Source organism: Nicotiana attenuata, chromosome 1, assembly GCF_001879085.1.
Source record: "Nicotiana attenuata strain UT chromosome 1, NIATTr2, whole genome shotgun sequence".
Taxonomy (NCBI): Eukaryota; Viridiplantae; Streptophyta; class Magnoliopsida; order Solanales; family Solanaceae; genus Nicotiana; species Nicotiana attenuata.
The window spans coordinates 10,303,053-10,315,109 of NC_031989.1; the positions used below are offsets into that span (position 1 = coordinate 10,303,053).

A 12,057-nucleotide genomic window follows, 5' to 3' on the forward strand; every position below is an offset into this window, starting at 1 on the left:
AATGAACTCCTTCAATTGATCGATTGGAATCATCCCTTTAGATGAGACAGGGATAGCCTTAGTGGATTCTGCTTGTCTTGGGGGAGAGTCACTCTCTAGAACCTCTGGGAGCTTGCCGGGTGCATGGGTAGATTCTTTTTCCATCAAGATTCCCACCCTGTCTGTTAGCTTGTCAATTCTAGCCTCTTGATTTTGCATGCATTTGGTCAAGCCAGCGATTGCTTCTGTCAAGTTTGCCAACTGCTCCTCCATGGATGAAGTGTTTGTCACCATGGCTTGCATGATTTTCGTGGACGACAGAGAGTAGCATGGATTTTCACACAGATTGATCCTTGATTGGCTCACGCTATGTGGTGTAAGTGGGGAGGATCCATCACTTGAAGCATCATCATCTTCCTTCACAGCAGAGTGCTTGGATCCGGAGAGGTCAAGCAGAGCAAGAGTTTTCTTGATCTTTTCAGCAACATCGCTTCCTCCTTCAGATGCGTTTGTGGAAGATCTTGCTCCTTTTGAGGATGAAGATCTGAAAACAGGGGTTGATGAGGACGACACTTGGGGTGCTTGTTATCCTAAAAAGCTTGCTTTGCTCCTCGTAACTGGTCCGAAGCTTCCGAAGGTGACATCGAGGATGCTTTCCACATCAGCATAGAACCTGGAGTTAGCAGCCTTGGTGGAAGTTGAACCGGAGTTGATTTTCTTTGAAGCCATTTCAATGTTCTTGGACTTTGGTGAATGAAAAATTGAGATGAGAGGTAGAGATTGTCCCACTGGGCGTGCCAGAATTTGTAGACAATAAATTTGCGTCGAGAAAATAAAATCAAGATCGAAAATATCGCAACAATAGTAGTATTTTATTTCGAATATTTGAGTGTCACAATCTCTATGATTCCTCTGATTCTACTTTTCTAGTATAAATTCAAGGGACTTTGAGCTTGATCTTGAATTTGAATTTGATTTATCCGTCGCGAACACTTTGATTGTTGCCACGAATTGTATCATGAACAAGTAGCCTTGATCTTGAACGCCTTGTATTTGATTTGACTTCGTTCTTGATCTTGAATACTTGAATTGTTCTTCGTTCTTGAACTTTGAACTTGAACTTGAACTTGAACTTGAAGCTTGAACCTTTGTGGAGGAATTTGCAGCGTTTGATCCACGAGCTCTCTCTTGCTTCTTGTTATAACTTCTCGTGTCTTTTCTGAGTTATGAAGACCCCTATTTATAGTTGTGGAAGCGAGGAGTCATGATAAGAACAAACTCTTTCCGACCAATCAAATTAAAGTGTGACATGGCCGCATTTGATTGGCCAGAACATATCGCTTGCACACGTGGCGTGATTTCATTGGCTCTTTAATTTGACTTGGCATGCCTTGCCATTTTGACACGTGGCACGATCCCATTGGCTCTTATGTTTGACTTGGCGCGCCACGTCATTTGACACGTGGCACCAAACTGGGCCTCTAGAAAGATGTCATCTTGGGCTTAATGAGGTGGACTCATCACTTTAGCCCAATTAAATGGGCTGGCCCAATGGATTAAGACTTATTTATTTAATCCATATATATTGGACTTATATAATTAATTCAATTATATTAGCCCATAGTATTTAGTTGGACTAATATATCTTGAATTTAAAATATAATTTAAATTATTTTATGAATTTAATTTCAATAAAATTTATATGACTACAATAGTGCGATAAAACGAATATATAATGTTTTTTTGGGGGAGATATTTGTGTGGTTTATAATTTTGAGATATTTGTGTAATTTCCTTTTCCTTTTCGTTTTCGGGATGTAATTAATAAAAGGGAATCGAAAAAGAAAATAACCGACACTTCTTTCAGGTTTCATAAAATCGCCGTTTCTATTGACCGATAAAGGCTGCGATTATCATAGGAGAACAATAACACCATTCACAAACCGGAGCCGCCTCACACTGTACCCATAAAACCGGCCCACAACCGATTTTTTCCGTTCATTCCGGTTCAGATGACGGAAGTGGCGACAAGCAACGTTGTGCACGAAGTATTAGGGCGACGAGCTGAAGATGTAGATCAGCCGATTATTGACTATATAATCAATGTCCTCGCCGATGAAGATTTCGATTTTGGACTTGATGGTGAAGGTGCTTTTGAAGCCCTCGGCGAATTACTCGTCGATTCTGGTTGCGTTACTGACTTCCCCGAATGTCGTGCGGTATTAATCGTTATCAATTTCGTTATTGCTTCTGCTTATTTTGACATTTTCTTGCGAAATTTTGAAATTTATTCTGAAATATGTGCTTATTCCGTTACTAGTTTTTTTATTATCATTTTAATTGAATTAAAATTTAAAACTTTATTGTTTATATTGACAACATGTATGAAGCAAGAGGTGTAAGCTGTAGTTTTAGAGAGCTGCTAGTTATGTATAACGAGCTTTTATGAATAAAAATTAGAACTTTAGTGTTTATATTGGTGATTAGCTTTGGTTTATGCAATGAGAATTGCGTGATATAGAGAACCTCTGGTTTCTAGAGAGCTTATGATTGCTTTAAAAGACAAATTATCTATAAGCAGAAATAGAATTTGAATGACTTTGATCTGGGAAAAAAAGAGATTAACTATTACAGAAGATACACATAATTGTGTCCAACTTTGTTTGGGACCGAGGCGTTGTCAGTTGAGTTGATTGCATATTAGCTCATTTGAATTGAGAATTTCTCAAACCAGAGAAAAATGGCCATTTTAAGGGGACATAAGAGTTTAAATGGGTGAATAACAATAACCATTGCAGAGCAATTTAACAAATTTATAAGTAATTTGTTACTACCCGAGTTTTTGGTTATACCAGCATTATGATTGTGGTTGGTAGACTCCTCTATGTTGGTTTCTTTTGTTGCATCCCATTGTGGTAGTAGATTGAATTGTTTGAAATCTATCTTCAGTAGCACAAAGAGTGAATTTTTCCAATCATGATAGGTTTGTAGCAAGTTGTCTGAGAAGTTAGAGAAGCATGGATTGGTTAAACCTCAACCAACTGTGAGAAGCTTAAAAATGCCGCTGAGAATGTATGATGGAATGGATGAAGAGGAAGCTCCAAAGAATAAAAAGCCAGAACCAGTTGATGGTCCTTTGCTCACAGAACGTGACAAGATTAAGATCGAAAGGAGGAAGAGGAAAGATGAACGCCTGAGAGAGGTGAGGGACAAAACGATAATCTTGCCAATAATCCGGATGAACCTGTTTGACACAAATATTGGTTGTTATGTCGGGGAAGCCTATTTTTACTGCTGTGAACCATGCTTATTTGACTTGATAGTTGACACTTCACTGAGTTTCCATTTATTATTCTAATGGGGTGTGTATGTGTGTGACATTTACGCAGTACTCCTTTTGTTGGATAACGATTGTCCTCTGAAGGTTTTGAGACAGAAAAAATGTAATCCCTCTCCTACTACCGCTTAAAAAAATGTAACCCTCTCATCCCTGCCATGTGGATGAAAAGAAGGGGGAAAAAAAGGAAAATAAGAAGTGGCTGTCTTACATCTTTGTTTGTCTAATCTGTATGGCTTGATTCTGCAGGCAGAATACCAAGCACACTTGAAAGAAGTGGAAGAAGTGAAAGCTGGTATGCCGTTAGTGTGTGTGAATCATGATGGTCAGGGTGATGGACCAACTGTTAAGGATATCCGTATGGAAAATTTCAATATATCTGTTGCTGGTCGTGACCTTATTGTCGATGGTTCTGTTACGCTTTCTTTTGGAAGACACTATGGTATGCTTGAATATTTTTGAAAAAAACAGATGAAAACTCATTTCTCTGTAGTTTGATTTTGCGTTTTCATAGACCTTTTAATATCTACTAGTCTGTATCTCATCTATATGGTATTACTCTGTCCTTGTGGACAAGAATGACCCACTCTGGTTTGCAGAGTTAAATGATGACATTTTTGAACATGTTAGTATATTGAAATAATTTGATTACTACATAAATTGATAGCAGTTATCTAAAAAGATTGTTGAAAATGATAGTTTGAAATGTGAAATGTTGGGAACTTAGTTGAAAATGCACATCAGTATGGATATAATACAAGATAGACTTAGTTTATATTCATTTAATAATGTTGGAGGGAGAAAATATTGCCATCAAGGAAAGAAGTCAAGATTATTGGTGTGGACTAGTATCTACTTATCTTGATACACATTTCAGTGTCTTAAGCAAGTCATTATGCGCATACTATTCAACCATAGCTAAATCCGGTATCCACATTTTTGTCATGGGAAGAAGACTGTGAATACATGAATCAGCATAAACCTCAAGGGGCGAAAGTTGGGGGAGATGAATATGTTTGTCATACTGTATATTCTACAAAAGTTGACTTTTAACTAGAAATAAATGGGATTGGAAGCAATTTATGAACAGTAACCAGATGACTCATTTCAGACCAAAGAACAACATAGCCTATCGCCTGTGTGTACGGGCAATTTTTTGCTCTTTATTAATAATATTTATATTTGTTATTTTATGAAGAAAACATAGCCTATAGCCAGTGGCGGTTCTCTTCCTCTTTTTGATTATGATTGGCAGTTAAGTTTATGCATCCACAGTTTTCTCTTCATCAAAAAAAGTTTACACAGCCTTACCTGAATCTCTGATCTGGGTGCAGGCCTTATTGGAAGAAACGGTACGGGGAAAACAACTCTCCTACGACACATGGCTATGCACGCTATTGATGGTATTCCCAAGAACTGCCAGATATTACATGTTGAGCAAGAAGTGGTTGGTGATGATACCTCAGTTTTGCAATGTATTCTTAACACTGATATGGAGAGAACCCAACTTCTGGAAGAAGAGGGTCGTCTGCTTGAATTACAGGTTAGAAACAGTTAAATGGCTAAGCTTTTATGTCATATTATACTGTTTATTTTCTTATATTTCCTTGTATTTTGTTCTCATGAGATGAAGTATATTCCCATTCCTTAGTATTTTCATGGTTTTCTAGAGAGTAATTGACCTAGAAGGAGAAGCTGGAAAGAGTGATAAGTTGAACGGGGAGATCGACAAAAATGCCCTCGCGAAAAGGCTTGAAGAGATATACAAAAGACTTGATTTCATTGATGCTTACTCGGCTGAGTCACGTGCAGCAACTATACTTTCGGTTAGTTTGAATTTGCCCAGTAATTTGATTTCCAAGCTTTGCCTCGCTTCTGTCTCCTAATAGCTGTTGAGAAAGTTTGTTAATTAAAGCAGAATTTGCATTTGATTTATAATATCACACACCTTTGCTGTAGATCAGAGACAAACTGCACATGTTAACTTATGAGTAAGATTGAGACCTACTAATTAATGTACCTGAGATACCTGTTGCTTTTCTTTCCTTCTTAGTACAGTTACGCTTCCACTTACTTTATCTAAGGAATATGTTTTGGATATGGCACAAAAGTGTGGAAGCTAGTCTCAAGCTAATCTTGCTGTTTTGGCTTCTCCTTTTTAAGTTGTCCTAGCCCCTGTCCTGACTTTACGTTTGCCGAACTATCTTGCTGTTTTGACCTCTCCTCGGTGTTTAAGTTGTATGTAAGATTATTTTTTCTCTGATAATGTAATGTTGTCTTGTCGTTTTATTCTTCTTTTTCCAGAATGGGTATAGTGTCTTCTATATTTGTAGATATTCAGGCTTCCATAACTTAGGCATTAGACTCTTTATACGTCTTAAGCTACGGGTCTATGTACTAACATCTTAAACTAAAAGTTGCGAAAACGGGAAGATGCTAGAAGTCAATCTATCTTTGGCAATCAAAAGCTAGAACTCTTCTATTTTTAAGAGGCTGGGTTTGATTCTGCTTTAGTTTTGACGTGCTTCAAGAATGTTTTGCCTATTGGTCATTTGTGCTCAAGCCAGTTGTAATGACTAGACTAGTTCTCATTGGTGGCTATTACTTCCAGGGTTTGAGCTTCACTACAGAAATGCAAAAGAGAGCAACTAAAACATTTTCTGGAGGATGGAGAATGAGAATAGCTCTTGCTCGGGCATTGTTCATTGAACCTGATCTATTGTTGCTTGATGAACCCACGGTGTGTTATTTCTTCTTTAAGATGTAGATGTACATCTAGTAAGACAATGAACTTATGCTTTCTTTTGCAGGCAGAATAGCATAGAACTTATGTTTTCCTTTCCTTGCAGAATCATCTTGATCTGCATGCTGTCTTATGGCTGGAAACTTACCTGGTGAAGTGGCCGAAGACATTTATAGTTGTCTCTCATGCTAGAGAGTTCTTGAATACTGTATGTGTTTTCTTCTCTTTGACTTAAAACAATAGTTGGGTTCAGTATGTCTAGAGGTTGATGTTTGTTCTGACATCTCATAAACATATCATTGCTTCTTTCTTTAGGTGGTCACAGATATTATTCATCTACAAAATCAGAAATTGAGTACCTATAAAGGAGACTATGATACATTCGAAAGGACACGAGATGAACAAGTTAAGAATCAACAGAAGGCATTCGAGGCGAATGAACGTACAAGGGCCCACATGCAGGTCTTTCTCAATTAGATTAATTTTTATTGGTAGACAATTTCAAACAGATTAATTGCGACCTTATTTGGATATTTCTTGTTTAGCTATTTAATACTTTGATACATTTTTCGGCTTTAATGTTTTGCAGACCTTTATTGATAAGTTCCGGTACAATGCAAAGCGTGCATCTCTTGTTCAATCTAGAATTAAGGTATTCTTTCATTTTACCGTAAATGCTCCTATATATTTTGTCAGCTTTCAGTGGTTGTGGTTGTTTTGCTCAAGTGATTTAATCAATTCCCGATCCGATTGTTTAATAATTTAATTAGGTCTAGTTATGATGCCCTAGCATGCCATGATCAGTGTCTGAATGGTTTTCCTTGAATTTAACAGGCATTGGAACGAATTGGTCGTGTGGATGAAGTCATCAATGATCCTGAGTACTTATTCATTCCTTAACAGATTTCTCCTATATTTTTTCTGTTATTTTAACTTTCTCTGATGGTTTAATGGCCTAAAGCGAAATTAGTATATATAGTATAACATGCTTAAATGATGAAACCTTTAACTTCACATAGTAGTATTATCATTTATATTAGTAAGAGGTAACTTAAATAAATTGGATGTAAGACATGTATTTTCAATATGTTACCTTTGGTTTTGTTGTAAAAAATATATTTACTAATATGAAGATCTAAGTAATTAATTCAAAGTTCTAAAATATTTTTAGTGTTAAAGAGTAGATAGTCTTTCTTTCTTTTGTCCAAGGTTTATTGTATTTTTTCTTTCAAACTTTAATATTGTCCTCTAACTTGAAATAAAATCATAAAATCCATTATTAAAAAATTTTGGGGATCTAAATTAAAGCTTTACTAGTCTCCTAATCGAGCCACATGTCCATCCTCCTGCTATTCTAAATCAAATTTTATACAGTCTCAATTAAGTTAAGACAACAATCAGTGAAGTTACCAAATGTGAATGAAGCTGTTGAATAACACGTTCATGGGCAGTGGTCTATAAATAATTGTTGATCATTAATGAGGGCGGCTCAACGGAACTGATGGCTTAAAACTAAAATATATTAAAGACCCTGAAATTTCTTTCATAATATCCATATAATATTGAGACAAAAAAAGTGGTGAGAGAACGTCGTATAATATGTGGGTTAGGTGTAAGTCATATGGTATTGAACTCCCTATAAAAAAGATATAGCATTAAATGAAAATGGTAAAAAGGATTGAGCCTATTATCGATCATGTTTTGAACCTTACGATAATTGTCTCTGGGATTTCTTAGTTAAAAAAAATGAGACACAAAAGAACTTGATTACTGATATGAGGATCTATCAAATGTGACAAAGGAATAGCTAATTTAGAGAATTTGATTTAAATGAGAAAGTGAAATAGTAAAAAATATAAAAAAAGAAAGAAAGAAAAATAGAATTGATGAGAATATAAATATATTATTTAATTTATTGAGAGAAAAGTTTTATCCTATTAACTCATTCAATCCTACATCTACCAAATTTAAATAAATATTAGAATTTAAAATGTTTGATCAATAATTGTATAAATATAAATTACATATATTATATAATGATATGGTAGTACTTATATTTTTTGGGCCTTAAATATTTTGGGGGCCTGAGGCAAGAGCTTCACTCGCCTTACCCTAGAGCCGCCCTTGTTAACATGTTATCACCTTAGTCTATAGAACTCCGATCTTGGTCTTGTTACATTTTTTAATTATATGTACTCATGTTGTTTTGCGTATGCAGCTACAAGTTTGAGTTCCCTTCTCCTGATGATAGACCTGGTGCTCCTATTATAAGCTTCAGGTTAGGCATCTCTTATTCCATGTCTAATACGTTCTTTTGAATCTCTTTGTCAGATAGCAAATCTCAGTTAATTAACTTCTTACTTTGTTGTAACATATGCAGTGATGCATCCTTTGGATATCCTGGGGGGCCATTATTGTTCAAAAATTTGAATTTTGGAATAGATCTGGATAGTCGAGTAGCAAGTAAGACCTTGATTACCTAACAATCAACTATTTTAAACTTATGTTTTCTTAATTGTTGCAAACCTCTGTACATATCCTCTGATCAGTAATATGCTTCTCTGTATTTTACGTTGAGTTTTTCTGTTGGGAAGTAAAATTGGATATCTCTATTTGTGAATAAGGTAGTATGTGGCTTAGGCATGTGCATCTTTATAGTTGTTTCTTTTAATCATTTATATTGTTCTATGTATCATGGGCCTTATCTCACCATATATATTTTTCAGTGGTTGGTCCTAATGGTATTGGAAAGTCAACAATACTTAAGCTTATTTCTGGGGAGCTTCAACCAACTTCAGGAACTGTTTTCCGCTCTGCTAAGGTAGCTTTTATTTTCCAAAGACAGAGATTTTGTGAGGGTTTATTTTTGTTTATCACTTCCAACATCTACTAGTTCTGTCTTTGACATCATAACTTTCACCAACTCTTGTCAGTATACCATATTGTTTGGTCAATTTGTGTTTCAGCCGTTTTAGCATTCTCTCATTACAATTCCTGTCACCTTTCATTTAAAGGTCTATAGACTAATAATTCTGTATAAACAAATGCTAGTGGTTATCTTTTGCTTATAATGATTGTCGTGCAGGCAGTTGTCTCATTTTGCTATTTCAATTACTCGGTCTTAATGCATTCTAATTGCATTTTTCTTTTTGTTTAGGTCCGAATTGCTGTATTTAGTCAGCATCATGTTGATGGGCTGGATCTGTCCTCAAATCCCCTCTTATACATGATGCGTTGCTTTCCAGTAAGTTCTCCTAATCGATGATGAATTTTCTTGTTAATTTGAAAATATATGCGAAATAAATCTTCCATTCTACTTTATCCACTGCTTCTGATTCCCATTCATCGGTAAGCTTGTCCAATATTTGGAAGTTTTGTTCTGAATGGAGTTGGATATCGAGGTCTGTTCGACTGTTCCACACAGGTAAAATATAAGATGAAATAGTTAATGGAAGGAAAAGAGAACTTGTGATTTTGGACAGGCAGCTGCTGTTCTTGCTGATGAGGTTCAATTAGTGTTTTTCCTTCTCCCTCCTCATGGTCCTATAAAAAACAAAAAACAATAGCCAAAAAAGAACGAAAGAAATTCTGGATAAGAAGGTGGATCTAGGAGTTGATTTTTCTTAATTTATTTGTGTCCAAAGTCCAAACTCCTGAATAAGATATTTATAGGCTTTATAACTCTCTTAAATCTGATATTGCAGAAAGTGGATCTGCAAATTATCTCTTTTAATGCATAACCTTGCTCTGACTTCCTGCAGGGAGTGCCTGAACAAAAATTACGTGGTCATCTAGGTTCATTTGGTATCACTGGAAATCTTGCTCTTCAGCCCATGTACACTTTGTCTGGTACGTTAGCATTCTCTTTTTTTCCTGGTCAGATCACAATGATTCAGTTCCGCCTTCTGTTATGTGTTGTCATTTGGAGTCAAGAGTACCATAATAGCTTATTCTCCACATTATGAATTGATCTATGGGATCTCAGGTGGCCAAAAAAGCAGAGTTGCATTTGCAAAGATAACCTTCAAGAAGCCTCACATATTGCTTCTTGATGAGCCATCAAATCACTTGGTAAGTTATTTTTTTGCTTGTTTTAGTTTCTTACTTGCATTTCGTTTCACCTCAACAGCTAAGGCAAAGGATGCACTAGTAATCAGTATGATGTGTATCCAAAGTTTTTGCATATTTGATTGCATTATCTGCTATTGACACTCTGTTCGAGTGGGAACATATCTCTTGCTTGATTTTGGTAGATTAGCGATATATGCAAAATTCTGATCTAGCTCTATGTAGGATCTTGACGCGGTGGAGGCTCTGATACAAGGTCTTGTCTTGTTCCAAGGAGGCGTTCTAATGGTACTATGAAACTTCTATCAGTTTCTTTGACTAATTGGAAACATAACGGCATTTTGTTTTTGCTGGCCTCTAATGCTCTGCTACTACATGTTATTTACAGGTCAGTCACGATGAACATTTAATATCTGGTAGTGTTGATCAACTCTGGGCCGTCTCTGAGGGCAGGGTGACACCTTTCGACGGGACATTCCAGGATTACAAGAAAATTCTGCAATCATAATCAGTTGTAGAGAAAGTCTCTCTCTTAATCTTAAGGTAAAGTGCGGTTGCAAAGATCGACGAAGTTTTACTAGCAATCTTACGGACTATAGACCCTACAGAACATGCAGTAAAATATCGCTTTCAAACGCAGGAGAGATCGATGCAGAGATGATCCGCTTAATTTTATTCCAATTTTGTTGGCTTGTAATCTATATGCGAAACTTTATTTTACCTTTTGTCTTTCCTTTTATAAAACCAAGGGCATATCTTGTATTTTTATATGTGGAGATCTTCATTTTGAGACGAGGCGTTTTACCTCTGAAGAGATGAGGCGTAAGCCCTGAGACATGGGGCGTAAGTCCCACGGAGCTTTAAACTTTATACATTTTAAAGATTTTAAGATAGTATAAAATAAAAAATAAATATAAAAATTATATTAAAATCACAAAATTATAACAAATAATCTATTTAAAATATTTATGAATTATAATTCAACTATGAATAATACGAAAAGTATTACTTATATCATAATATGCAAATTAGCTGTAACGTCGTTACAACTCAAACATCAAAAGTAATGTATTCGAGCGAAATCTTATACGTATCTCTTAAGGAGTATTGAATCTTAAAAGAATTTTGATATTATATTTTGATATTTTTTTTAAAAAAATATTCCTTTTATTTAATATACTTTTTATTTAAAAGAGAATTTATATAAAAATATAATTCACAATTTAAATATGATTCTCTAGCATCATTTATTTTTAAGTTTCAACAACTTAATAAATTAAGTGACACAAAATTCACCATACAATAACATGATAACTAATTATTTTAAATTAGTTACTAGCTAATACTGAGCTATTAAATTAATAAGTATTGTATCTCGTAAAACGTACGTGAAAAAAATAATATTTAAAAAAAATAATTATAAAACAATTATGGACTATTATATAATAAAGAATAAAGGTTAATAAATAAATACTTTTTAAATGAAAGATTTATTTAAAATTTACTATCATAGCAGTCTTAATGGATAACGTGTAATAATTTTTATTTAATTATGACATAAAATACTCTCAACTTAATGATTTATGGCTAAAAAAAAATGAATAGCCAACGATTTATTAAAAAAATTTGAGAGTTTACAAGGTTAGTTACATACAATTGCATAAAGTTCTATTAGGCGAGCCCAGTACATTGGGAGTTGGGCGTGTCCGAGGCGTAAGCCCCGACGACCGAGGCATAAGTCTCACGGAACTAAGCCCCACACATAAGCCCAGAAGCATTTTACGAGTGCTCCGCCCTGGGGCGAGCCCCAGACGAGTCCTAGTTCTGCCTTTTGAAACAGAGATTTGACGGGACTTTCCTAGTATTTCTGGTTAATTCTCTTTTTTTTCCGTTGTTTGCATATTCAACTGAGACCAAAAGTATTCACTTT

General features: G+C 35.2%; 1 protein-coding gene across 1 annotated transcript; it reads left to right on the forward strand.

The window, feature by feature from the left end:
* Positions 1,829–10,935, forward strand: LOC109237439 (ABC transporter F family member 3). Its single transcript, XM_019403769.1, has 18 exons — positions 1,829–2,198; positions 2,963–3,181; positions 3,566–3,758; positions 4,651–4,859; positions 4,987–5,142; positions 5,928–6,056; positions 6,166–6,267; positions 6,375–6,521; positions 6,649–6,711; positions 6,894–6,940; positions 8,278–8,337; positions 8,440–8,522; positions 8,786–8,880; positions 9,217–9,303; positions 9,821–9,908; positions 10,045–10,130; positions 10,353–10,415; positions 10,516–10,935. Exons 1-18 carry the CDS (start codon positions 1,992–1,994, stop codon positions 10,633–10,635), a joined length of 2,154 nt encoding a protein of 717 aa, XP_019259314.1. The 5' UTR covers positions 1,829–1,991; the 3' UTR covers positions 10,636–10,935.